The sequence below is a fragment of the Primulina eburnea genome, chromosome 14, assembly GCF_022965805.1.
Source record: "Primulina eburnea isolate SZY01 chromosome 14, ASM2296580v1, whole genome shotgun sequence".
Classification (NCBI taxonomy): Eukaryota; Viridiplantae; Streptophyta; class Magnoliopsida; order Lamiales; family Gesneriaceae; genus Primulina; species Primulina eburnea.
In genome coordinates, this window is record NC_133114.1 from 25,844,892 (window position 1) to 25,870,481 (window position 25,590).

The window sequence follows — 25,590 nt, forward strand, 5'->3', positions numbered from 1 at the left end:
TTGTTTTGATATTTTAAACATCAACGGCAACATCAATATCATATTATTATTTTTCAAAACAAATAAAGCTATGAGGACGTAAATATACTTATTTTATAAATCCTTTCTTCCTTGAGTGTTTCTCATGTGAGACCGTCTCACGGATCTTAATATGTGAGACGGGTCAACCCTACGGATCTTCACAATAAAAACTAATATTTTTAGCATAAAAAATAATATTTTTAATGGATTAGCCAAATAAGAGATCCGTCTCACAAATACGACCCGTGAGACTGTCTCACACAAGTTTTTGCCCTACTTTTAATTAACAAATGAGTGAATTTGAAAAGAGTGGGTCTTAGGTGAGACCGACTCACGGAATATTAATCTGTGAGACGGGTCAACCATACTCATATTCACAATAAAAATAATACTCTTAGCATAAAAAATTATATTTTTCATAGATAACTCAAATAAGAGACATGTCTCACAAATACGACCTATGATACTGTCTCACACAAGTTTTTGCCATTTGAAATTCACTAACCGTAAATTCGTCTAAAAAATTAAATAGTTTTGAAATTCATGACTTCAAATATCTTAATCGAAACATGTCCTAGGGATATTATTGAAATTATAAATGTGAGTTAGATACATAGATTTTACAACACACATATATATCATGAGTGTGATGTTTCATGTATATTTTGAGTTATTATTACATGTAAATAATTAATTAAATTAATATATTCTTTGCTATATATAAAAGGAGAATCTTTTTTGAAAAAATGGTGGCCTATATGATTCAATTTTTTTATTCACACTCAACGCATATGCGGCAATAACATGTAGATAACACTTCGGTTGCATTTGGGGAGAAGTTTCAAAATAAGTGGATTTGATTTTGATTATATTTTTAACGATGAAATAATATATCAAATCTTAATTTCATAATTTATTTATTTATACATTAGTTACAAAAAGTATAATACATTTCAAATGACACGATTATTAAGTAACTTTGAAAATCATCTTGATTAACACTATATAAACACTGTAAAAGATAAAATTGAAATCATGATTTTGATTCTTTAAAATTATTCGATCCAAATGTTATATGACCATGTTTTCCAGGCCCAGTAGCCCAAAAACTTAGAAACCCATTATATATACAATGGCAACTTTGCCTGCTTCATAGGAGTGGGAGAGGCTAATCACTGACTGGTGTATTCTTCAGTGCGAATCAAACCTGGTGATACTCTCATAAGAGCGCGGGTCGTGGATGACCCGATACAATAATGGATTCGAGTGCTTTCCTCAGCAGCCGAACGTGAAGATGACCGGGACATTTTCTTCCCGGGTAACCAAGATCCTGGGCTCTCATGCAATTGCTCGAGAACTTCCACCCGGGCTATTTTAAGAAGCGCACCACACTCGAGTGTATTGATATGGTCAATCTTATCTGTCAGAACATGTTTTTGGCGTGTTGTATAAGTCATCAGAAAGTATGGACGACCGACTTCACATATTTAGTAGGTAGGCACTGAAAACAATGTACTTACTACATTTTTCTCCTATAAATAGCAGGTATATTTCTCATTTAATGAGGCTGAATCTTTGAACTCTAAAGCACACATATATATTCTCACATATTACTTGTATTTTTGACTCTTCAACCGGTTGATTTTAGCATCGGAGTGGCCACGCATCAGACTTGAGCAACAAAAATCCAACAATCCCCTCATTTTTAAATAATAAAAAAATATCACTAAACCTAATTTCCTTCCTCAAACATTTTAACTGCCGACACAAGACCAATGGAGGGGAGATGCAGAAACCAAAGGGGATTTGTCCATCTGATTTCTTGAGAACAGATCTGAAAAATACTTCGTCATTGAAGGTACAGACACGAGGATGACATTTTAAGCATAATTTTTGGGTGTCGCTTGTTTTTGGGATTTGCTTGACTTGGGTATTTCTCATTTATGTTTTGTTTTTGAACGTGATTCTATTAGGTTGTCACCAACACAATGGTTATTTGGTTTAAATGGTTGAGATGATGTAGAAAAAAAAAATATTTTATTTATATTCTAGTTGGTAACAGTTTCATAGCTTCAAATAGTTTATATTGTTGTTTGTGCTCACATTAAACAGTAGATTTTTCTCAACTTTTGAACGAAATGGGGGGTATCCGGTCAAATATCGACTACCAGACTTCAACAGTAGGTTTACAATAGAACACGATTTCCAATGAGAGTCAAACCATTTCCTCCTCATCTTCTCATTAACGAGTTCTACCACACAAAAGAAAAAGAAAAGTGGCTCGACAAAGAAATTTGCATTTAGTAAATAATCCACCCTGCCCGAACACTAGACATTATTAATTAATCAACTCTACCATTCTCAAAAGAGAACTCAAAAAAATTCGAGTTTCACTGCTATAAAAAACACGGCAAACACAACTCCCACAAGCCATACATCCATCCCCCTTTCAGTGAGAGAGACAGTACGCACGGTTCCTGTAAGCAAAATGCTGTGAAAATTCCACATGTTTAATGTGTTCGTACAATTCTTGACACGACCGTCATACAAGAAAGGCTCCTTTACTCAAAAGGATTAGACCCACCTATAAATTTTTTAACAATTGATCTCACCATTCACTTCGTACCAGACAAAACATAACCCAAACATGCCATCTACCATTGGTTCTTTCCTCTACAATCTGTACTCTTGCTCCACATATTAGCTGTTTCCAAAGGGTAGCCAATACCTCAAGCTCAATCTTGTTTGTTCCACGCAGCGAATTGAATACAAAATTGTCGTTTCAAGTTCACTGATATCTTGGTGACCCTGGCAGAGGGAAACAAGCAACTAAATAATAGGCTTTATCCATATTGTATAAAAATTTAAAATGCGTAAATTTTTAGCATCAGTGGGAGCCGGAGGATCAGCAATATGCCAAAAACTTTAAAATAGATAGTAAGTTATTCACTGAGAAGAAATTCCATTATCCCAAAAATGCTAACCTCAGTCCATTGACATCCTGATAGTTAGGGAATATAGAGAAAACGAGAGGAATAAGAAGAGGACCACCACCATGTCACATAATTCAACCAGTAAATTCAGCCTGTTTATTAGAGCCTACAACGACTTGTTTAATCCAGCCTCCCGCCTGGGTTTCTAATTAGACCTAACCATCAATCTATGTTTATACCTCATTGGAAATGGTCCAATATATATAGAGTACAGTCAGCTCTAGGAGAAGAAATAAGAAACTTTTCACAAGCATCTTGGTGCTTTCAAAAGATTTAAACTTCTTCAAGTCCCATAATTGAGGGGATGCATCTCCAGTTGGGGTAAAGAATTAATTCATTATAAGTGATTCAGTAGCTGGACTCAATCCTTTCCAAGTACAAGAAGCCTAAAAGGTAAACACATTTATTACCTTCTCAGTTAGAGCAGAATCATCCACCCAAAAAGGAGCCTAACATTTTCGAGAGTTAACATTTCTTGCGAGGATTTCTTCAACCCTGCCCACTACATTATTCGTTCTCATCTTTTTGATTCCTCTCTTTTATCTCGTTTCCTTGCTGCAATTTTTGGTCTGAAGCATTCTAGTAGTTCGTTATTGACAAGCCAAAACAGTATTAAAGAGCCCATTCCTTTCTAATAAACCATCACACTAAAAGTAAATGATTTTTGTTCTTGTGATCATTAAATACTTGTTGAACAGATCCATACAAAAAGAGCAACTTATAAAACCCTCATGGAAAGATCCTCCTAATCAGTGTTTCGATATCACCAGCCCGTATTTTCAAGAAGCTGTTGCCCCACGACCATAGGTCATTCCACAGCAATTGCTTACACCAATCACCTTAGTATGTTTCGTCCTCTATCCAAACATACTGCCATTACAGGAAGCCCATAAGAAACTCTAACTAAATCAAACCCAAAAGTCTGCAAAAAGCATCTACATTTATTTTGCTAGAACACCTAATCCTTCCCTATATGTGGTTCCCTTTATGTTTTCAACAGAAAACACAAAACAAAGGGTTCAAGATCATGCCACCGTTGACTTGAATCAATAGAAACATGAAATAAATAGACAATGGTGTCTTCAGGATACTCAAAATTTCATGCTAAAACTAGCAAATGTAGCAAGGTATGCATGATCAAGCTTGCTCGCAGACAGAGTATGGATGCAGGGGTAGAGCCAGGACACAAACACAAGCGTGGGAAAAATAAATTAATATTTCTCAAAAATAAAAAAAATGGTTACATATTAAAAAATTACAGGAGGTAATCTATCTTGCAAGAACTAACCGTTTGATGATTTATAAGACATGAAATCGTTTTTTCAATGCAACAAATCCAAAAATCCACGCAATTATTTGAAGGAGTTGACTTCTTCAAATCTTTTCTATGTATCATAATTACAGTATCTATAATAGAATGAAAGAAAGATATAAGAGTAAATATACACTAAGCACATTCTCAACTGCAATTAAGGAAAATTTTTGAAAAAATAATGTGATTCTACTTTGATTTGACTTGTAATAACATTTTAGATTTTCTGACAATTCTGTCGATGGATATATGAAATTTTGAGGTCTTATTTATATTGTAAATAACTCATATGATCGATTACAGAAAAACATATTAACTCATATGATCGATTACAGACAAACATATTAACTCAATAATATTATTGTACCATCTATGGTCTCTTTTTTTTTTTGAGATACTATCTAAATCAATTTAACGACCCTTGGAAATTATTTTATCCTGCAAAAATAATATATAATAGCAATCTACACACGAGATCCCAAATTAGAGAGAAACGTATGTCCAAAGTGGCTCCATCACGGTGCATATGCGCATACAAAAAGTATACCCCCAAGGCATCCGATATTTTCCACTAGGCACTTGGAAAGGCCAACTGAACTCATACATTAGCAAGCCAAGGGAGATAAATTTGGAAAATTTGTTTAGTACTGATTGGTCATCAAATTGTCACAATGGAACAATTTTTAAACAATTATGATATACTTGTTTCTGGACTAGATAATTTTCATCTTTTTTATTCCATAGCTTGAACAATTCTGTGTTTGACATAATTAAAATAGAATAAAGACTTACCAACAAGTTCTCAAAACAAGGAGATTAAAAGACTTCAAGAAGCTGATTTCCCTCGCACAACTAAATCATCAACAGAGTAATATTCAGCCATGAGCTGGTGCATGTATGAAGGGTTGTGCCCACCACTGTGAAAAACAAGCATAAATAAGAACATGTGGTAACAAAAACTTTACAAAGAGGGCGTGAATCTATACTGTATCAATTTTACCGCACTATATTTATGAAATCCGTTCTTAAAGTGATTTCAGGTAAGTATTTAGTGGAGCTCTATTGAAGACTTGCCATACTCTATCTACTGCATCCAGAACAGTTATATTCACAACCCTTAGCAGACAACAGAACGCACGCTTTCCATGCCTCCAAGTATAAAAGATAAAGTAAGTTAATTGTGTGGCCAAGTTCTGCCATCGCCACTCTCCATTAACAAAGAATCTGTCCGTCCTAAGCTAAGCCATCAAAATCACCATGTTTACATAATTTAAATCTCAGTCGTTAGCACTAATTAGTTTCTTATTTCAATTGGCACTTTATGATTTAATTGGTATGCTAGTTTCTCCAAGTACAGAATATCAAATAAGATGAACTTACATATCAGTTATAAATAAGCTAACAAGATTTGGTGGCACGTAATCAAATGCAGGATTGACAACGTGAAGAAGAGGTGAACCAGTGCCACTCCCAAAATCCAAACAATCCGAAAATTCTCCAAAGTCCAGAAGCTCAGATGGAGACTTTAACTCATTCAGTAGGACCTCTGGTTTATGAGGGTATAGAGGACACAGCTGTAGTCAATAAAAAAATTATGATGAAGCAAGTGCATCCTGAAATACTCAGTACAATGTTTTGCATTTGGATAAAGAATTCTAATAGATGGAACTAGAACAGTATGATCCTTTCAAAGTACTTCCTCGCTTTTTCATGTATATTTAAAGCCAATGGCCTAATAATAATATAAATGTAAATCAATATAAATATTATGCTGCACTGTATAAATGAAATGTGTCAGAGCCGACATCCCAAAAATCGTCCCAAAATTTTACACCTTGCAATCCCATTTGCAATAGTTGCTTCTATATTTTGTTCTCTATTTAATTTCTTCTTTTATTTTTCTTTAATAAGAAACTATAATATATTCAGTAACGGAAAGCAATGATTACAAACAACGGACAAGTGATCCGCAAAGAAAGAAATAAAAAAGACAAAAGTCCAGCTCAAATCAACAACATATATAACTCCAATTTCTAATTAAACAAGAAACCGAAAACTTCTTAATCTCTACGTGCTTCCCAATCTAGCTATATGACCGAATCTTAATCTCGTCTCAACACTCTTCAATCGACTCTTTTAAACTATCAAAAATCAGTCTATTCCGTTCTAATCATATAGACCAACAAATACAATGAATTATTACTTTCCAAAAAATTATACCCCTTCTACCAAGGTCGCGTCCAATATCTGCCGCAAATAGCTCGTGAAAAGATCTTGGAGCTACTCAAAGCAAACTCATCTCCTCCAAAGCTCTGAACCAAAGACAACTCGTGAAGGAACAATGAATAAGTAGATGATCCTGAAGGCTCCACTTCATTCTGACACATCACACACCACTTCGGACACAGAGTACACAAAGTTCACTTCTTTTGCATAATCTCACAAGTAGGCAGCTTACCCAGCACTGGGATGTACGAGAAGACTTGAATCTTTGGTGGTATCGGAACTTTCCAAACGAGATGAAAGAATGGAAACAAAGGAAACTCATTGATCGGAAAGAAAGACTTATAGAAGGATTTAATTGAGAAAACACCTGAAGGATCCCCATCCCAAACACTGATATCATCAACACCTCAACCAATATGACCCTCTCTAAAGATCCTAACAAAGAGCTAAACTCATCCAGCTCCTCGTCCTCAGCCCTCTCGCAAAATAATGAAAAAGAGGAAAAATCCTCCACCTGGGCAAAATGAGAAATGGGGTTTATTATGAGCCGGCTTGGAGAGCACAATGAGAAAAGAAAAATCGCCCCACCACCTATCCTCTCAAAACCAGACCTTATTACCTCATCTAGCCACTGCTCTTACAAACTGGTGAAAAAAAGCCGGATAAATTCTCGAAATAAACTTCCAATGACTTCTAAATGTACCATATCTGTCTAAACCTGCGTCTCGACCATTATCTTGTAACCCGCATTTGCTCACAATAACCTTCTTTCATAGCGGTTCCTCCTCAACGGAACACCTCCACCACCATTATCCCATAAATGCCATATTCCTTAGACAAATGTTTCCAATACCCAAGCCCCCTCTTTCTTTCGGTTTACAGACTTGATCCCACACAACAATATGACAACCCAGTGGTACCCTAAATATCTTATGGGACAATTCTCTTTTCTACGTCCAATATCTGTGGATAACCCCTCAACTTCCCCTTTTACACAATGAAGGCCCAACAATGCTCTTTTCCAGATTGATCTTTAGTTATGACATTTGACACAATGAGTTCAGTATCTCCACCAGAAAACGCACATGGCGATAATTATTGACAAAGAACAGAGTATCTTCCGCAAATTGGATGTGTGAAATCTCTACTTTATATCCACCTACTTGCAGTCCCCGAATAAGATTCATTGCCTTGGCCTTATCAATCAATCTACCCAACACGTCTACTACCAGATTAAATAGGAAACAGGAAAGCGGATCACCTTGTCTTAAACTTTTATCACCCTTAAATTTACCCCTTGGTTTACTACTGATAAAGACTGGGAATGAAACAATCGAAACCCTTCCCTTAATCCATTTTTTCCATCTCTCTTCAACATTTTTTTGGTGGAACAAAATCCAAATAGCTATCCACGTTATCATATGCCTTCTCAAAATCAACTTTAAACACTACCATTTCCTTTTTTTACATCTACACTCCACCACCACTTCATTTAGCTACAAGACAACAATCTAAAATTTCTCCCTTCGATAAAAGAAAATTGAGTCTCTACTATTGTGTTGTTTAAAACCTTCTTCAATCTTACTGACAAGAATTTAGCAATAATCTTATACAAGCTGGTTGTCAAATTGATAGGCCTGAAATCTTTTACCTTAATAGCATCTTGTTTCTTTGAGATCAAACAATATGTCTCATTGGTGATATCATTTATAACATCCCCTCAAAGAATTCTTTAAAAACCTTCGGCATATCTCTTTTTACAGTATCCCAACATTACTTATAAAATTCCATTGTAAAACCATCTGGGCAGAGCCTTTGATTCGTCACTCTAAAACATTGCTCTTTTAATCTCATCCTTAGAAAAACTCCAATTCTAACCCAAACTCACCATCAATAAGGCACCATTCCATTCCTATGCACCAACTCCCCACATCATATTTAATACATAAATTATTGAAGAATTCTATTATTGATAGTTGATCTGCTTCAACGATGATTTAGCAAAGAATGAAAGAATTTTGTGTTTTGATCCCCTTATCTCAACCACTTCACTTTCGTCTTTGATTATCCATCTGTATCCTACGACACATAAGCTCTTCTGGTGTACATTTAGCTTCCCTTATCTCTTATTAACTCATCTGTCCACCAATCCTCATTATCTTTGTAATGCCCAAGATTTTAAGTTGATAAAAGGAGATTTTGAAAAATTGCATATGAAGTGGACCGCACCCGCGCTGAGGAAAAGACTGCACCCACGGTCATTAAATGTGAATTTGTGAAAGTGAGGCCGAGGGGACACGGCACCCGCGGTGCTAGAAGGAGCGCACCCGCGGTGAATGTCCAGTAAGGTACCTATTTTTGACATTGTGATACCGCACCCGCGGTAAGAACAAGACTGCACCTGCGGTGACAAGACCCCACCCGCGGTACAAATGAGACCGCACCCGCGGTCATCGAGTTTAGGAAAATAAAAGGGCTGCCGTGGGCACAGCGCACCCGCGGTGCAAGAGGACCGCACCCGCGGTGCTGCATGCGAGAAAGCCACCTTCGTTTCTTATGATGACACATGACATGGTATATATATGTAATGCACGAATTCTTCCTCTTCATTCAGAAAACCAGCACCGAAGGGAAAAGACTTCATTTCCTTTTGATCTTGGACTTGTGATTTTGAATGATTTAGTGATCCGATTTTAGATACGAACTCATTTCTATGATCCTTGCAACAAGGGCTACAAGAGGATGTAAGTTTCTTTAAATTCCAGTATGGTTTGAAGTTTAGGTGTTGGAGAAATTCTGATATGGTTATGAATATGTGTTATCATGATTATTGTGAACGTATATTCACTACCGGATCGAAAAAGGGATATGATATGCGATTGTTATGAAATTTCAGATTGTTGTTGTAGCGCCCTTACCCAAGCCACTACTAAACAAACTAATAAACATGCAACATTAAACTTAATACCAACAGTTAAACAGCGGAAACCAAATACTTAATCATCTTACAACCCAAATGAAAACAAAACAATAACGACAGTCTTAAACATTAATACAACCATAATAAATACATGATTCTGAACGAGAAAACTATAAACCACAGAAAACCTCCATTGGATCACCACCGAAAACCCAACTGCTCTAGCCACTGCCCTGGTCGTCCGAACCGTCCAACCTAAGACCTGCACCGTGGAATGGGGTGCCCAAGATGAAAACAAGGACGTGAGCGATAATCGCCCAATACGAGAATGTACGAGTATACAAACTGATATGATGCATGCAAAATGCAATATGCTCGGATATCAAGGATCAAGTCAAGAATCTCATGCTCAGTCTAGAGGCGCCTGAGTGTGTAGTCTCTGATCTGCCCTAGGCATGTTTTGGCTCCCACACTCATCATCAAGACGTGGACCTGCAATGTCCAGGTCATCAGAGCCCGCGGGTCCTGTCGGACACTGTAGCTCTCGATGCCCCATCGTCCACAATACAGAATAGGGCTGAGCGGTCCCAACAAACGAGGTATATCTCAAAAGATATCAGACTCAACATGATATGTCATGCATAATATGCCAAAGCAGTAAAACATGTATCATGTAACAGATAAATATGCAGCATATAAGTGTGTATACTACGCTTGGATATCTCAGTCAGTACATCACGTATCTCACTAAAACAATCTGACAGAAAGCTCTGAACCTAAACAATACCAACATAAAGAAATCACTAACAAACCAGAACAAACATGCTACAAGTTCTCCCTAATGATCCTTAAATCACTATCTAAGGATTTAGGATTATACCTGCGTCCGTCGTCAGCCCGCTGATGATGTCTCGATCTCAGTACACCGACCCTCCTCGAGTCGACACTAGCTCCGAAACTTCCCGACACCAAAGTGCCCTAGAAACTGGCTAGAAAACCTAAGGTACAACTAGAACTCTCTCTGAAGAATACGGTGAAGGAAACAAAAGAATCGGCTTCCATTTATAGGCTGCATCCGCACTATTTCAGAAAATCCGAACCAATCTTATCTGCCACGTGTCAGAATCTCATTGGTCTAATTGGATTTCTCGAGATAATGTAATCCGAAGTAGGTCGGGTTATCCATTTAAAATTCGGTGGATACCAACACCTTAAACCCGAATTATCAATTCCTTAATAATACTAAATTAACAACTCATTAATTATGTCTTAATTAATACTTCATTCAAAATAGGAATTCGGGTCATTACAGTTGTATTGATATATGCTAAGAGGTGAAAAGATTGGTACCATGAGAGCACGCTGTTATGCTGTCAAGATTGATTTTAGATTGTAGATGTATTGATTTAGATTAGAAATTGATAGAATATGTATCAATATGTCTATTTCAGATTTGATTGACAAACTTGATAACGACTTCGAGATTTCGATTGATTCGAACGACAAGAAAGGTATAATGCATGTTTTGTTTGGGGAGACATGACTCAAATTAGATCCAATTTGAGTTTCCCAACCAAAATCACATACTAGATTTATTGTTTATCTTGTAATATGATTGTGATTTGTTTATAGACTTGTATTCAAATATTTTGAGATGATTATGCTTTGTTTACAGATTGTTATTCATTGCATTTAAGATAGGAGAGTCTTGACAGAACAGTCAGACTTCTAGACGTTCGGTGATATCGCAGCTTAGGGGAAGATCATTCTCCTATTGTAGATGTTGATACAGATCAGGCCGAAGTCTAGGAATAAGACGTACAGTCACCCCGATTGTGAGGGTAGGTGACAGCCATTGACGTCTTATTCACACCGGGATCCCTAGAGTTATAGTCGAGTCAAGTCTAGACATGATTTGATTTGCATTGCATGCGGATATTGATGACATTCATAATAGCATGTTTCATTATTTAGATTGTTATATGCATGTATACATGTCTATACTGGGATTTGTTCTCACCAGAGTTTCCGGCTGTTGTTATGTCTGTATGTGTGCATAACAACAGGTGGGGCAGGATATGGGTCGAGACAGAGATGAGATCGTGATGGCGTGGTGACTTCGGGCGCAGCAGATGACTAGTGGTTTTTACTAGCTTTGTACTACTTGTAGATAGTAGTTTATTTTAAACACTGGTTTGTATAACTATATTAGAATGAGACTTGTATTTACATTTGATGTAATAAAAATAGACATATATTGTGCTTGGTTATTAACATTTGATGTAATGTTAAAAGCAAAAATTTGACCCACATTTTCTCACAGATCCATTTAATCCCAGATAAAAATTGAGTTAGAGCCCGGGTCCCCACAATCTTGCTCATCCAACTGTCGAATTTTATTTTCTAACACCACATATCTCACACCTACATCTCCGAAAACCTCTTTATTCCATTTCATTATATCACTTTTTACACCTAAGTTTCCTCAAATTTGTACCCCTCACATCTATTTTGCTCCACCAAGATGATATTGCTGATTTTAAACTTTTATGATTCAACAATACATTCTCAAATCTAAATGGTATCGAACCCAGCTTACATTTAATACAAGATGTTTTCCTTCCCTCTGTGTGAGTCGAGGCACTGAGACTAAATCCAATGTCGAATTGGCCCAAAGTATTGTGGGCCACGAAATGTAAGGACATTTTTTATGTGTGCAAATATTTCTAACAGTAAACCCTTGCATTTAAAAGCAAAGAACAAAGTTTACTAACATTGGGTAAGATGTTTCTAGTCGCAAACAATCAATCATGGGTAAATCTTATAGTTGCATGATAGAAGTTGACAACGTGGATTGCAAACACCGATTTCTAAAACTCTCTACAATAAAGCCACAGCTCCACCTGAGATTATCATGAAAATTCATACAAATTCATAAAAAATTACAAAGAAAAGGAGGTCAATCTTCTGTTTAAATTACTCAATGTGTTAGTAATTTGGAAGCTTGAAGTGAATTATGGATTGAAAAATAAACAAGGAAGCCTCTCATATGACACGTAACATTAACAAATAAAGTAAACTGAAATAAATCCAAACAAATAAATCAGAGTATTCAGAAGATAGGCCTTGCAAACTATACCTTGTGAATCCCAGCAAGCACAACAAAAGGGATAGCATGCCTTTGAGCAGCTAGGGCCAACATATTCAACCCCACAGGAGCTATAATCCCACCATTGGCCATGACAGCATGTGCTCCAACTATAACCTGCAAATGAAGAAACTTGAAGTAAAAGCAGAATGAAAAAACTATAAACTCTCTTGCTGAAACTGTAACACACCATGTTGACTCGAGAAATCATAGCAAAAACAGCAGAATCAGTAATAACTGTAGTTTGTAGCCCTCTTGTAGCCAGTTCTTTTGCAAGAGCGTGTCCCTGATATCTGAAATGAAAATATATGTGAAGAAAAATTGGCATTGGAAAAGGGAAAAATGAATCGACTGACAGCCTAAAACTGAACTACTTTTGACATGAGTCACATGATGGGAGATATTCATATTTAACCTCGGAGCACCCTCTGCAACAAAAACACGGAATGACCTCTTTTTCTCTTTTGCAGCACATAGGAACTCCGTTACTGTCCTTGAACTTCCTAGAGTCATGATCACCTCACTGAAACATGATAAAAGCAAAAAAACATAAATATTTGTTCAAATTAACTAATCATAGTTTCTACTAGGGGTGGGCATAAAACCGAAAAAATCGAAAAAACCGACCGAACCGAATAATTCGGTTTAAATGGTTCGGTTTTATCGGTTTTTCGGTCGGTTACGGTTTTAAAATTTATGCAATTCGGTTTTTTCGGTTCGGTTTTCGGTTTTAGTCCCCGAAAAAACCGAATAACCGAACCGGCCGTATTATTGTTAAATATTGGGTTTTTATGTTAATGGGCCATTGACCATTGTTAAATATAAGATTGTTTATATATAATGGGCCTATTAGGTAATATCATTTACCCTAGAAAACCAATCGTTTTTTTTTTTCTCCCACACCCCGTCACAGTGAGTGGTAATCGGAATTCGGAGTTGAGTAGTTGACGATATTTTTCTTTCTGGATTTCTTCACTTTCCATCGCGCAGAGCTTAGAATATAGACTAAAAGGTTCGTGATTTTTTGAATCTTTCTTGTTTGAGTATTTTCTTGTTGGTTTTGACATCTGGGTGAGAGATTCTTTATGTAAAAACTACTGATGTTTCCATCTGCTCTTTCTTGCTGCTTCCCTGTTGTGAGTTAAACGTCTCAATGTCTAAAAAAGAGAGCAAATCATGAGATTCAACATTAGATTTTAATTATTTCTGAATAAATATTGATATATATGTTACGAAAATATTTAAATCCAGGATTATATTGGTGTGTGCCCCCATGTGAATATATATAAATGTGGGTTTCTGGTAGATATAATTTTTTTTAGATACGAAACATTATTTTTATTTAACTTTTTGAAAAAAAAAAAAAGTTACAAAGGAAGTGGATGAGACATCCACCGGTTTTTTGAAGCTAAAATAAAGATAAAAAAAGTCAACTTAGAATGAAACGCCAATCCCTAACAAGATCAGATATAAATAAATGATGAAAAGCTTGAACTCTGGTAGTCCAAGTCGCCACTCTGAATCTAATCTTCTCCCATAAACACTCCGTCGACTCTTCTTTGTCACTGAAAATTCTGCTATTGCGCTCCGTCCATATCGACCAAAAAATGCAATGCACAATAATATACCAGAACAATCGACCTTCCTTCTTTTTCAGAATTCCATTTTCCATGACCAACATATCTCTTGAAGATTTGGGGAAAACCCACTCGAAGCCCATGTGTTGCATAACCCTGATCCAAATTGTCCTCGTAAAAGAACAGTGTAGCAGAAGATGATCCTGATTCTCGTCATTTTTTCTACACAAGGTGCACCATTGAGGGGACAGTACATTATTCGGCTGTCTCTTTTGAAGCTTGTCACAAGTTTGCAATTTTTCCAAAGCAACTATCCAAGAGAAAACCTTTACCTTTTGTGGGATTGGCACTTTCCAGATGTTGTCGTGGAATTTTCAGAATTGATTATTCGAATCTTGGAAGAAGGAGTGGTAAAGAGATTTAACAGAAAAGACTCCCGACGAATCCCCTAACCACACCGCTGAGTCAGATGAGCCTACACTCAAAGAAACTGGCTCTAGAATTCCTAAAAGGTTAGTAAACTCACCCAACTCGACATCGTTCAACCCTCTTCTAAACCTGAAATCCCAATGAATAGCTGAATCGCCTTGGCTAACAGGGACCGTGAAGTAGTGGGCAATAGAATTGTTGACAGACGAAGACAAACGAAAAAGATTTGGGAAAAGATTTTTGAAAGACACCCCACCCACCCATGTATCCTCCCAAAATCTCAAAACATTCCCTCCCTTAAGCACGGTTCCAATCAAGTGTTGGCAGGAAGAATGGGACCGAGAAATGAACTTCCAAGGGCTTCTGAAAGTTGAATTCTTAGCCGCCTTGATATCCCTTCCATTATCAGCGTACCCGTAAATGCTTCCCACAACTCTTTTCCACATAGAGTCCTGTTCAGTCGCACTTCTCCACCACCACTTCCCTAAAAGTGCTATATTCCTCAGCCGTATGCTGCTTAAACCTAAATTTGCATGTAAATTTTTTCTGAAACATAATATAATTTTCATCAAACTTAACTATTAGTAAACAAATTTGCATTGATTTTAGAATCCATTTTATTCTATTTAGGCTTTTTTCCAAGCCTGACATAGGTTTGGCCTTGCTGTCTTAAGTAAAAAGTCCATGGTTACTTTTGGGGCCCTTAGATTTCATTGTCCCCAAGTTGGTGCAAAGTGTGATTCGACATTAATAACTCAAAGACCACATATACCTACCTGCAGTGCAACTACTCCTCTTCAAACTATATCTATAATATATTCGAAAATGATGTTGGCTTCTTTCAGAAACATTATTACATACCAAAAGCCTCACGTATTGTCAGAATCCAGAATCAAATTTTCATGTAATTTTTAAGAAAGAATTAAGAGAAAAGTTTTTTTTAGACATTGAGACGTTTATCATTATCATGCCTGGGAGTTGAGTTTTCTTGAATTTTCAAGTTAATTCATGCCATTATCATGCATTAACGATCAATATATTGATTCCTAGATTTCAGCTCACTGTCTTGAGCCATCCGTTCAATTCATTGAATCTGGATTTTTTTCCTTTGTTAAGATAAGATGTATGTGTTGCTGGATTTTTTGTACAGTTATATTTTCTGCTTCTAAGCATTGATCAAACGATTTGGATTTTGCTTCAATTTTTTATCCTGCTTTTTTTTGTTTTGCCTAACAGTTCCATTTTACCTTTTATTGTCATCATATTTATCATTATTGTTTCTTGACAAGTTATTTGTTTCATTTTTTTATAGATGGCAGAAAAGGATGGTATGATCGATGAAAGCAAGAGTTCAAATGCTAACGCACCTAATTCTTCATCTGCAGATTCGGTTGATGTTGGGAAAAAGCGAAAATCTGTAAGACCTAGATCTCTTGTTTGGGAACATTTTGAGAAATATGAGGATTCTAATGGGACACCTAGAGCAAAATGTAATTATTGTGGTTCAAGTTATGCTGCCGATTCAAGTTTAAATGGTACTTCATCTTTGGGTGCTCATTTGAAAAAGTGTAAAAAATATCCATGTAATTTGGAAACTAAACAAGCAAAAATAGCCTTTCAAAACATTTCAAAAGATCAAATAACAATCAATGCTTGGAGATTTGATCAAGAAGGTTGTAGGAAAGCTTTGGCCAAGATGATACTTGTCGATGAATTACCTTTTAGTTTTGTGGAAATGGAAGGATTTAGACACTTTATAAATGTGATACAACCATTATTTAGAATTCCATCTCGTAGGACTATCACAAGGGATTGCTTTGAACTTTTTGTGGAAGAAAAGAAAAATCTTAAGCTCTTTTTCAAGGAGACACATCTAAGAGTTTGCCTCACAACTGACACATGGACTTCAATACAGAGAATTAATTATATGGGTCTTACTGCTCATTTCATTGACAAAAACTGGATTTTGCAAAAAAGGATATTAAATTTTTCTCCGATATCTAGTCATAAAGGTGATGATATGGCAATTTGTTATCACTAAATGTTTGCTTGATTGGGGTTTGGATAAGGTCTTCACTATCACAGTCGATAATGCTAGTTCGAATGATACTACAGTGAAAGAGATGTCAAACCAATTCAATAAATGGGGAAGTAATTTGATGGATGGTAAACACCTTCATGTGAGGTGTGTGGCTCATATAATCAACCTCATTGTTCAAGATGGCTTGAAAGAAGTTGGAGATTCTGTGAGACGAGTTAGACAAGCTATAAGATATATTAGACAATCTCCTGCAAGGATTAAAAGATTCAAAGATTGTTGTGAAATTGAAAAGATAACAAGTAAGAAGTCCTTGTGTTTGGATGTTGTTACTAGGTGGAATTCTACTTACTTGATGTTGAAAACTGCTTTGAAATTTGAAAATGCTTTTGTAAGTTATGGTATTCATGATCCTGGATTGTTGGATCATCTTCTTACCCATGTTTGTGAAGATGGAAAGGATGTAGGTGCATTGACAAGTGGTGATTGGGAAAATGTGAGAAAAATGGAGAAGTTTCTTGAAACTTTTTATAATCTTACCTTGAGAGTTTCAGGTTCGTTATATGTTACTTCAAATATCCACTTTCATGAAATTGGCGAGCTTTCTTGTGCTTTAAATTTGTTAGTAGAGAGTGATGACAGTGTTTTGGCTATGATGGCAAAAAGGAAATTTGACAAATATTGGGGTGCTCCAGAAAAAATGAATAAGATGATTTTTATTGCATGTGTGCTTGATCCTCGTTTCAAATTTGATTATGTGGCTTTTGTGCTTTTGAAGATGTATGGGCAAGAGAAAGGGGAGCAATTAAGAGTTGAAATAAAGTTGTATATGACTTCTTTGTTTGAAGAATATAGGAAGGTCACTTCAAAAATGTCTCAAGGATCATCTACTAGTAAAGTTGAGCCATCAGGTATAAACACAGGAAATATTCATAAAAGAACACTAATACAACAAGAATACTTGAGATATAAGGCTGAAAGTGGAAATATGGATGCTAAGACTGAGTTAGATAAGTATCTCGATGAAGATGTTGAGGTTGCAAATGAACATTTTGATATTTTGCTTTGGTGGAAAGTTAACTCTTCCAAATTTCCTACTCTGGCTGAGATGACTCGTGACGTGTTAGCGATTCCTATTTCTACTGTGGCATCGGAAAGTGCTTTTAGCACCGGGGGACGTGTTCTAGATTCATTTAGAAGTTCATTAACACCTCGATTAGTGCAAGCTCTCATTTGCCTTCAAGATTGGTTCCGAAAGGAATCTTCTCCCATTAAAGTAGAAGAAGACTTGGATCATCTTGAAGAAATTGAATCTGGTAAGAATTTGTGTATTTTTTCTGTTTATTTTAGAATTATTTTGTTATTTAATGTTGGTAATAATAATTTTTTTTTTTAGATTTGATCAATATTGGAAGGGATTCTTGCATTGGAAGAGATTCTTGCATAACCAATATATAATCATTTCAATGAAATATTGTAAGTTAACTAGTTAAGTTTAAGCATTTTCACTTATTGTTACTAGTTGTAATGAATTTATTAATTTTCCATAAAATATGATTTTTTTTAGATGACTTTGTGAAAGATCTTTGCAATTAGTTTCATTAAGTTATTACTTCAAAATTGTGATTCATAATCACTTTATAATTGTAATGAATTTAATGTCTTTGTTTTTTTTTTTGCTAAACAGGATTTTAGAGTTTGAGAATTGGAAGTTCAAATATTTTGAAGGAGATGGCCATACGAACTGTTTTGGGATTGTCAGACGTGGAGTTTCATTCGATCTTGTTGACACTTTGTTACATTTCCTATTACTGAATATTCAGTTGGATTCAAGCATTTCGGTGTTTACATAGTTAATTAGTTATATATTGTTATTATATTCGCATGAAATGTTTGCACACAACACATTATATATATAAGATTAAGTCTCACAAATTAAATGTTTGACAAATACTATGATTTAGATTTTAGAGGCATAAAGTGACGTATAATTTTATTTCTTAACAAAATTTTAGCTAACCGTATGGAACCGACCGTCTAAACCGAACCGTAATATGAAAAAACCGAACCGAACCGTAATAAAATGGTTTGGTTTTGGACTAGAGATATTCAAAACCGAAAACCGAAAACCGAAAAACCGAACCATGGTAGAGAAAAACCGGACCGAACCGACCGACGCCCACCCCTAGTTTCTACGATAAAAAGGGAAAAAAACAAAAATCTTAGGGGCCGAAGCAAATGGGCAGGCAATTGCCAGTTTGCCAACCAGTATATGGTCGACAGTTCGACATGAATTGCAACAATCATAATCTCCTATAAAAAGTTAAAAACTGGGCATAAGATAAGATTTACACTCGTAAATTCAGCATCCCATGTTTAATAGGAAATTGGAAAGTAAATCATGGAGAGGAACAAGCATAAAGAGATTGGGAGGAAAACTAAATGCCACAATCTAGCATTGGTAAGTAGTGGTAAGAGGTGGGATGCCACTGTTTCTCATTTAAAAAAATGCAGTATCAACATTTCATATTTCATGATATTGAATAACAGTTGAGATTAAATTTTTTGGTTCTTAAGGGATAAATAAATAACAGATTTTGAGAACTTTATATGGTTAAGTCAAGTGCTTCGTATTACATTTTAATACAAAGAACTGAGGCACCAAAGTTTACCATGGATGAACTCAAAGCTCACAATATTACATAAGAAAAACAACCATCTTATCTAATGCCCATACATACATTAGATCACTAAAAAATCGATTTTTTGTCCTTAAATGATCAATAGACAGTCGACACCACCAGTACAGAAACCAAAACCAATTTTCCATGGTATGTCACACACATGAATCACTTACAAAAAAGTATAGGTAGAGACCACTATCTATTAAGTATGACATATAGAAGCTACCTATTCAAAATTTATTTCACACTACTTACGTAGATGTTTCATTTTATGGAAATGTTGTGGGACCATAAGGCATTATAAACCATATATAATTGAACAGACACTTCAATAGCATGAGATGATTGCAGAAGTCCTTTACGATTGAAAAAAAATAAGAAAGTACAAAGTGACATAAACTGCTCCTTTCAAATGATTTAAGGAACATACTTTTGATGTATATGTTCCACTGCTTGTTCAGCAATCTGTTCATGGCAAGTAGAAATTTCTTGAATGAGTTCATTGACTGCCTCAATAACGTTATGCTTGAGCTTCCGAGTCACTGAATTTTTATCAGTCGCTGAAAGAAAGAGGACAATACTAATCAAATCTGACAACAATGGTATTTGATTAAATCATACTGCTGCAGTATCATCTTATGTCCGACAGAAAGATTAGAATTCCTTTCAGACCGTTATTAAAAACATTTTGATGGAAAAATAAATGGCCAAATCTTATCATCACGATAAAATTTAGTTAAAAACATTGTATCATGGCACGTATCTGATAGTGAAAAACCACATAATATGAGAGGAGAGAGATATACATTTGCTTTTTCCTTCAGAATCACCACCAGAAGAATATGCATAAGGCAGGGCAATTGCATTGGGCACATCCTCGAGCAGAGTCTGCAGTGAAGGTGGCCTTAGAGCGCTTCTTGCAGCGGCAGCTACCATTGTAGCTGAAAGTGCTGGATAATCATCATGCACATCATCTTCATCGTCACTTTCAGCTGATAAACTTAACCCGCCGACAGCAGCAGTAGTTAGAGAAAGATTCTCCTCGCGTATAATATGTAGAACACGCCGTACAACATTGCCAACAGCTAACTCTGAAATCAGTATAATCCAGAACCATCAAGATCTTCAACATAAAATACTTGAGAGGAAAAGAAATTGCTTTAAACGCGAAAATAAATGCAACTTTCAAGTAATTCACAAACAATAAATGGTTTCCTTTGCAATCTTCGGTAAAAAAGTTTGTATGAGAGGTTTTTCAAGATTGATTAAGTTGTAAATCTTTGTTCATCTCAATGTATTGAAAAACCCTCGTAGTGGTTAAGTCCAAATATGTTGTAGCTACCTGATAAATAATCCTTCATCGGTATTTCGACAGGAATAATGTTAAATTGAAATTAGAACCAACTCATTGCTTTTGTATGTGACTGAAACAATTGAATCAAGAACATTGCAAGAGGTTTACATCAAGAAACTATTTGCGCCTCGCTGTTACGAATCCATCCTAAAGTAAATAATCCACCAAAAATATAATTAAAAAAAGGCTTGTCTTCCCCTCCAGAGTACAGGCTCTCACAGCTAGGTAGATAACGATGGCAAGTTCATCAATAATTATTGCGAATAAATTCAATGTTGGATCTGGAAAGAGTACCATTCTCTATAACAAGAAAGAAGTTTAGAATCCTTTTTCCTTCGTTCATTTTCTCCATGTCTCAACTTATCCAAACTTTCACAATTTCATCAAGCCTTTGTCGTAGGAAATAATGGGAAGCAGGCAAACATTCCATTACGTTTTTAAAGAAATATAGACATCGCTAAGTGAGTGAGAGGGTAAAACGCACTATATATCGGGACTAACCATCACACTTCTATAACAGTTACAGATTATTCTTCGTCAATATGCTTCGTTATAGCTGAACTGTACATGTACCAGGTGCTTTGAAAATTAACAAAACAAAAAGAAGTCTTTCTAATTTCATATCAATGTCGAGTAAAACACCAAACTATAAGCTTTACTTAGTTTTTATATGACTGAGCATCATAATTATAGACACGAGCATCATTTAACAAATAAAACTAATAAAAGACAAAGAAACATTAACACCTTGTCCAATAAAATCAACTCTAAGTAGTCATTTACATACCTACAGGATTGGCAGCAATAAGTTCCTCCCCGACCGATTTCACGGCCTCAATGAGAGCCCCAGACTCGTTACGTTGCGGCAGTCTCTGCTGTGATATGAATGAACGGAGCAGTTCCGCAGTTAATTTTGCACATGCTTTCGAACCTTCAACTTTTCTGCGGTTAATCGCAACAAGCACACCACAAAACATAAACAAAACAAGTAAATTATATCAAATGAAATCACATAGCCTATAACTTTGCCGAGGGGGCAAATCTTTACCGTTTATTGAGCTTGACAATGAATTCATTCACGAGCGAATGAATGTCGGGCATTATTTTCTGTAGGAAAAGAGCGGGAAACGGAACCAGATTTCCAGATTAACGAATCGAAAATATAGCTCACTGAGTTAGGGTTTTTGATTGTGTGAAATATCCATCGCTTTAGAAGCTTGGAAAAATAAATATTCTGACAGTGAAATTGAAGAATAAATATAAATATAATAATAAATTATGATTTATGCATTCAATTATTATTTTTATTATTAGAATAAAAACATTGTATCCATAAACAAAAGCTTAAAAGTAACGGTCTTATATATAAAATAAAGAGGTTATGATGATCAGATCAAAAATTATCATGAAAATTAATTTTTTGACATAAAAATGATATTTTTTTATGAATTAGATCAATTCAAATATATATCTCATGAAATTAATAAATAAAAAAAATCAATAACATAATTTTAACAAATGGTAAAATAAATAAAATTTAGATTTATATTTAGTCTGCAATATTGCTAGGTAGCATTGCTTTTTTGTGTCCTAAAAAAGTGTTTTGGTGTGCTGTCTAACTTTCTATGTATATCTTATGGATTTATATTGGGAAATCTAAATATGCCATCATTTTGGTAAAAGGATGAATATATCGTTGGATTGGGCGAGAACGTCGGGAAATAGTTAATAGATTATCAATATATTGCACAATATATTACATCATATGAAAAAATGACGTGATTTCTCTTACAGTCGTTGAAATATATTAGACATCTTCCACGAAATATCATTTCACTTGAACTTATTGTATATAAAATTTAAAAAAAAAATTGTACGGCTTTAGTTAAGAATGCATGTTCATTGTGTTCATATATCTATCAAATAATATGTTGAATGATGTTTATTTTAGAATATTTTTAAGAAAAAAAATTAAATATAATATATAATTTATTTTGAATTTAAATATTTCAATAATGTGTATATATATATATATATATATATATGTTTCATGGACATTATTGATGTGCAAACAGGAAATTGTACTGAAAATAAATGAAAGCTGAGTTCGTACAAGTCGGTGAAAATAATATGATTTTTAACTCTATATTATATGTCTAAAAAGAACCAACTTATTCACCAATTCTAGAAGAAAAATCCATCTTACAGATAAAACAAGAACAGTTCCACACGTTCAAATGCAGGATTCCTCCTTCAGCAGTCAAATTTGTCAATTTGTTTTGCCACCTCTCTCATAATTTGTTTGTACATATATATTAGTGGCTCAAAGTGGAGGAATCCTATATCTGTTGGTCCCACGTGCGGAATTTGAGATAGTAAAAACCCGAAAATAAAGAATAAACTGGACACCGAGATTTACGTGAAAAATCCCTAAAAATTATTAGGGTAAAAACCACGGGCAAGATGAAAAGAATTTCCACTATAATATTTTGTGGTGTACAACTCACTCACTGTGTTTCCAAAGAAAACACACACTCTCTTAATACAGGAGAACAAAACACCTCACAAATATTATAGAACTAAGTACTCAAATGCTTATAAGATGAGAGAAAACTCGAAGAAGGGATGATTTCAGAATGAAGGGGAGAGCTCTATTTATAGAGCCCCTGACCGTGTGAACACGCGTTAAAAACGCGTTATCTGAATTTCCAGGAAATATCCGATGCATTGCATAGCCACACGTTTTTTTCATTTAATGGTCCCCCCATTATTAGTCTCTGCCGACATTTCTCCCACTTGGAGATTTGTTTGAGAATCAAACACATCTCCACACATCCTTTCAATCTTGCCATTCCCTGCTGCTTACGTTTCCGCTAGACCACTTGAGGATCTACACCACTCAAAGTTTTCAGTGTTCACTGGCTTGGTCAGAAAATCAGCTATGTTTTCTTTCGTATGGATCTTCTGCATATCCACGCTTCCTTCTTCTACTACTTCCCGCACAAAGTGAAATTGTACTCCAATGTGTTTCGTCCTGGAATGAAAGGCTGGATTCCTTGCGATGTGCAAGGCACTCTGACTGTCACAAAACAAAAGAACACTCTCTTGTTTGTGCCCGATCTCCTCCAATAACCTTTTAATCCATATTGCCTCCTTACAACCTTGAGTAGCTGCCATGTATTCTGCCTCTGTTGTAGATAACGCCACAACCGTCTGTAGTTTTGAAACCCAGCTTACTGCTCCCCCTGCAAGTGTAAACACATAACCAGTAGTAGATTTCCTCTTATCAGGATCACCTGCATAATCTGAATCGACATAGCCCCTGAGTGTAAAATCCGATCCTCCATAACATAATGCAGCATTCGAGGTACCCTTAATGTATCTAAAGATCCTCTTAACAGTGCTCCAATGCTCTCGTCCAGGATTCGCCATATACCGACTAACTGCTCCCACTGCTTGAGCAATGTCCGGTCTTGTACAGATCATAGCGAACATCAAACTTCCCACTGCTGATGCATACGGTACTCGAGACATCTCCATCCTCTCCGCTTCACTGCTAGGACACATCTCGGAGGATAACTTGAAGTTAACAGGAAGAGGGGTCGAGATTGGCTTACTATCTTGCATGTTGAAGCGTTGCAAGATTTTCTTCAAATAATTTTTCTGCGAAAGCCAAATCTTTCTGTTACTTCTATCTCGGTGAACTTGCATCCCTAGAATCTTGTTTGCTGGTCCCAAGTCCTTCATATCAAATTCCCTAGCCAACTGTGCCTTCAATCCTTGGACCTGATCTTTGTTGGGGCCTGCTACCAACATGTCGTCCACATACAACAGCAAAATGATATAATCATCACCAGACCTCTTGAAATACGTACAAGGGTCTGCACTCAGTCTGTTGTATCCAAGGCTCATGATATAGGAATCAAATCTCTTGTACCAACACCTCGGCGCCTGTTTTAGACCGTACAGAGATTTCTTCAACCTGCAAACCAAGTTCTCTTTGCCTATTTCTGCAAAACCTTCTGGCTGGAGCATATAGATTTCTTCTTCAAGATCTTCATGAAGAAATGCCGTTTTCACATCTAGCTGTTCTAGATGTAGGTCAAACACCGCACACAATTCCAGCACCACTCTGACTGTTGTAAGCCGAACCACAGGAGAAAATATCTCATTGAAGTCAATGCCTTCTTTCTGAGCATACCCTTTTACCACCAATCTAGCACGATACCGCTCCACCTGGTTGTTGCCATCACGCTTGATCTTATAGACCCATCTGTTTCCAATGGCTTTCCTTCCTCGTGGTAGTGTAACAAGATCCCAAGTTTTATTCCTGTCTAAAGCCTCCAACTCTTCTTGCATTGCTATCATCCAAAAAGATACATCCGAGCTCTGAGTAGCCTCGTGGAAACTCGATGGCTCACCATCCTCTGATAATAGACAATATGCAATGTTGCTTTCAGTGACATAATCTGAAAGCCAACCTGGTGGTCTTCTGTCTCGAGTTGACTGCCTCACATTGGAAACTTCAGACTCAACATGTTCTTGTTCTTCGTGCTCCGGTACTGCTTCACAAGAAACTTGACCTTCGTCTGTCTTATTCTCCACCTGAAATATAGTAGTTTCTGAATTCAGTGTGCCTTTGTCTCCCTTTACTTTATCTTCCTCGAAGATAACATCCCTGCTGATGACAAGCTTGTGAACAGTAGGATCCCACAAGCGAAACCCCTTTACTCCATCAGCATAACCCAAGAAGATACATTTTCTGGATTTCGAATCCAACTTTGATCTTTCTTGCTCATTGTACAGAACGTACACAGGACTTCCAAATGTATGCAAATGAGAATAATCTGTCGGCTTCCCGGTCCACGTCTCCATCGGAGTCTTTAGA

At 36.0% G+C, this 25,590-nt stretch overlaps 2 protein-coding genes and 1 long non-coding RNA gene across 4 annotated transcripts; 2 read left to right on the forward strand and 1 right to left on the reverse strand.

Annotated features, from left to right (window-relative positions):
* Positions 1 to 2,499: 2,499 nt before the first annotated feature.
* On the reverse strand, positions 2,500 to 21,925 carry LOC140811764 (uncharacterized). 2 transcript variants are annotated; one of them, XR_012113524.1, is made up of 11 exons: positions 21,751 to 21,925; positions 21,490 to 21,644; positions 20,155 to 20,439; positions 19,779 to 19,908; positions 13,036 to 13,143; positions 12,811 to 12,913; positions 12,612 to 12,737; positions 5,707 to 5,900; positions 5,119 to 5,243; positions 3,425 to 3,884; positions 2,500 to 2,829 (listed from the first exon to the last, which is right to left on the reverse strand). XR_012113524.1 is itself a non-coding variant. In XM_073169832.1 (10 exons), the coding sequence occupies exons 1-9, from the start codon at positions 21,801 to 21,803 to the stop codon at positions 5,153 to 5,155; spliced, it is 1,245 nt and encodes a 414-aa protein (XP_073025933.1). In that variant the 5' UTR covers positions 21,804 to 21,925; the 3' UTR covers positions 2,500 to 2,829; positions 5,119 to 5,152. The 2 variants fall into 2 exon arrangements, 1 of the variants encoding a protein (XP_073025933.1); XM_073169832.1 differs by lacking the exon at positions 3,425 to 3,884.
* LOC140812158 (uncharacterized) lies at positions 13,551 to 17,334 on the forward strand. Its single transcript, XR_012113615.1, has 2 exons — positions 13,551 to 13,632; positions 15,939 to 17,334. It is a non-coding gene; the product is annotated as an uncharacterized lncRNA (long non-coding RNA).
* LOC140812157 (zinc finger BED domain-containing protein RICESLEEPER 2-like) lies at positions 17,335 to 18,575 on the forward strand. The gene is made up of 3 exons (XM_073170369.1): positions 17,335 to 17,980; positions 18,061 to 18,140; positions 18,352 to 18,575. The coding sequence occupies exons 1-2, from the start codon at positions 17,365 to 17,367 to the stop codon at positions 18,120 to 18,122; spliced, it is 678 nt and encodes a 225-aa protein (XP_073026470.1). The 5' UTR covers positions 17,335 to 17,364; the 3' UTR covers positions 18,123 to 18,140; positions 18,352 to 18,575.
* Positions 21,926 to 25,590: the final 3,665 nt, after the last annotated feature.

Excerpts from the sequence above, each read along its gene's own strand:
- LOC140812157 (XM_073170369.1), top strand. The coding sequence starts at position 17,365 with ATGAATAAGATGATTTTTATTGCATGTGTGCTTGATCCTCGTTTCAAA. Across the intron at positions 17,981-18,060 it reads TCTTGAAGAAATTGAATCTG|ATTTGATCAATATTGGAAGG; the intron begins GTAAGAATTTGT and ends TTTTTTTTTTAG.
- LOC140811764 (XM_073169832.1), bottom strand. The coding sequence starts at position 21,803 with ATGCCCGACATTCATTCGCTCGTGAATGAATTCATTGTCAAGCTCAAT. Across the intron at positions 12,738-12,810 it reads TGATTTCTCGAGTCAACATG|GTTATAGTTGGAGCACATGC; the intron begins GTGTGTTACAGT and ends CTTCATTTGCAG. Across the intron at positions 5,244-5,706 it reads AGCTTATTTATAACTGATAT|TGGTGGGCACAACCCTTCAT; the intron begins GTAAGTTCATCT and ends TGTTTTTCACAG.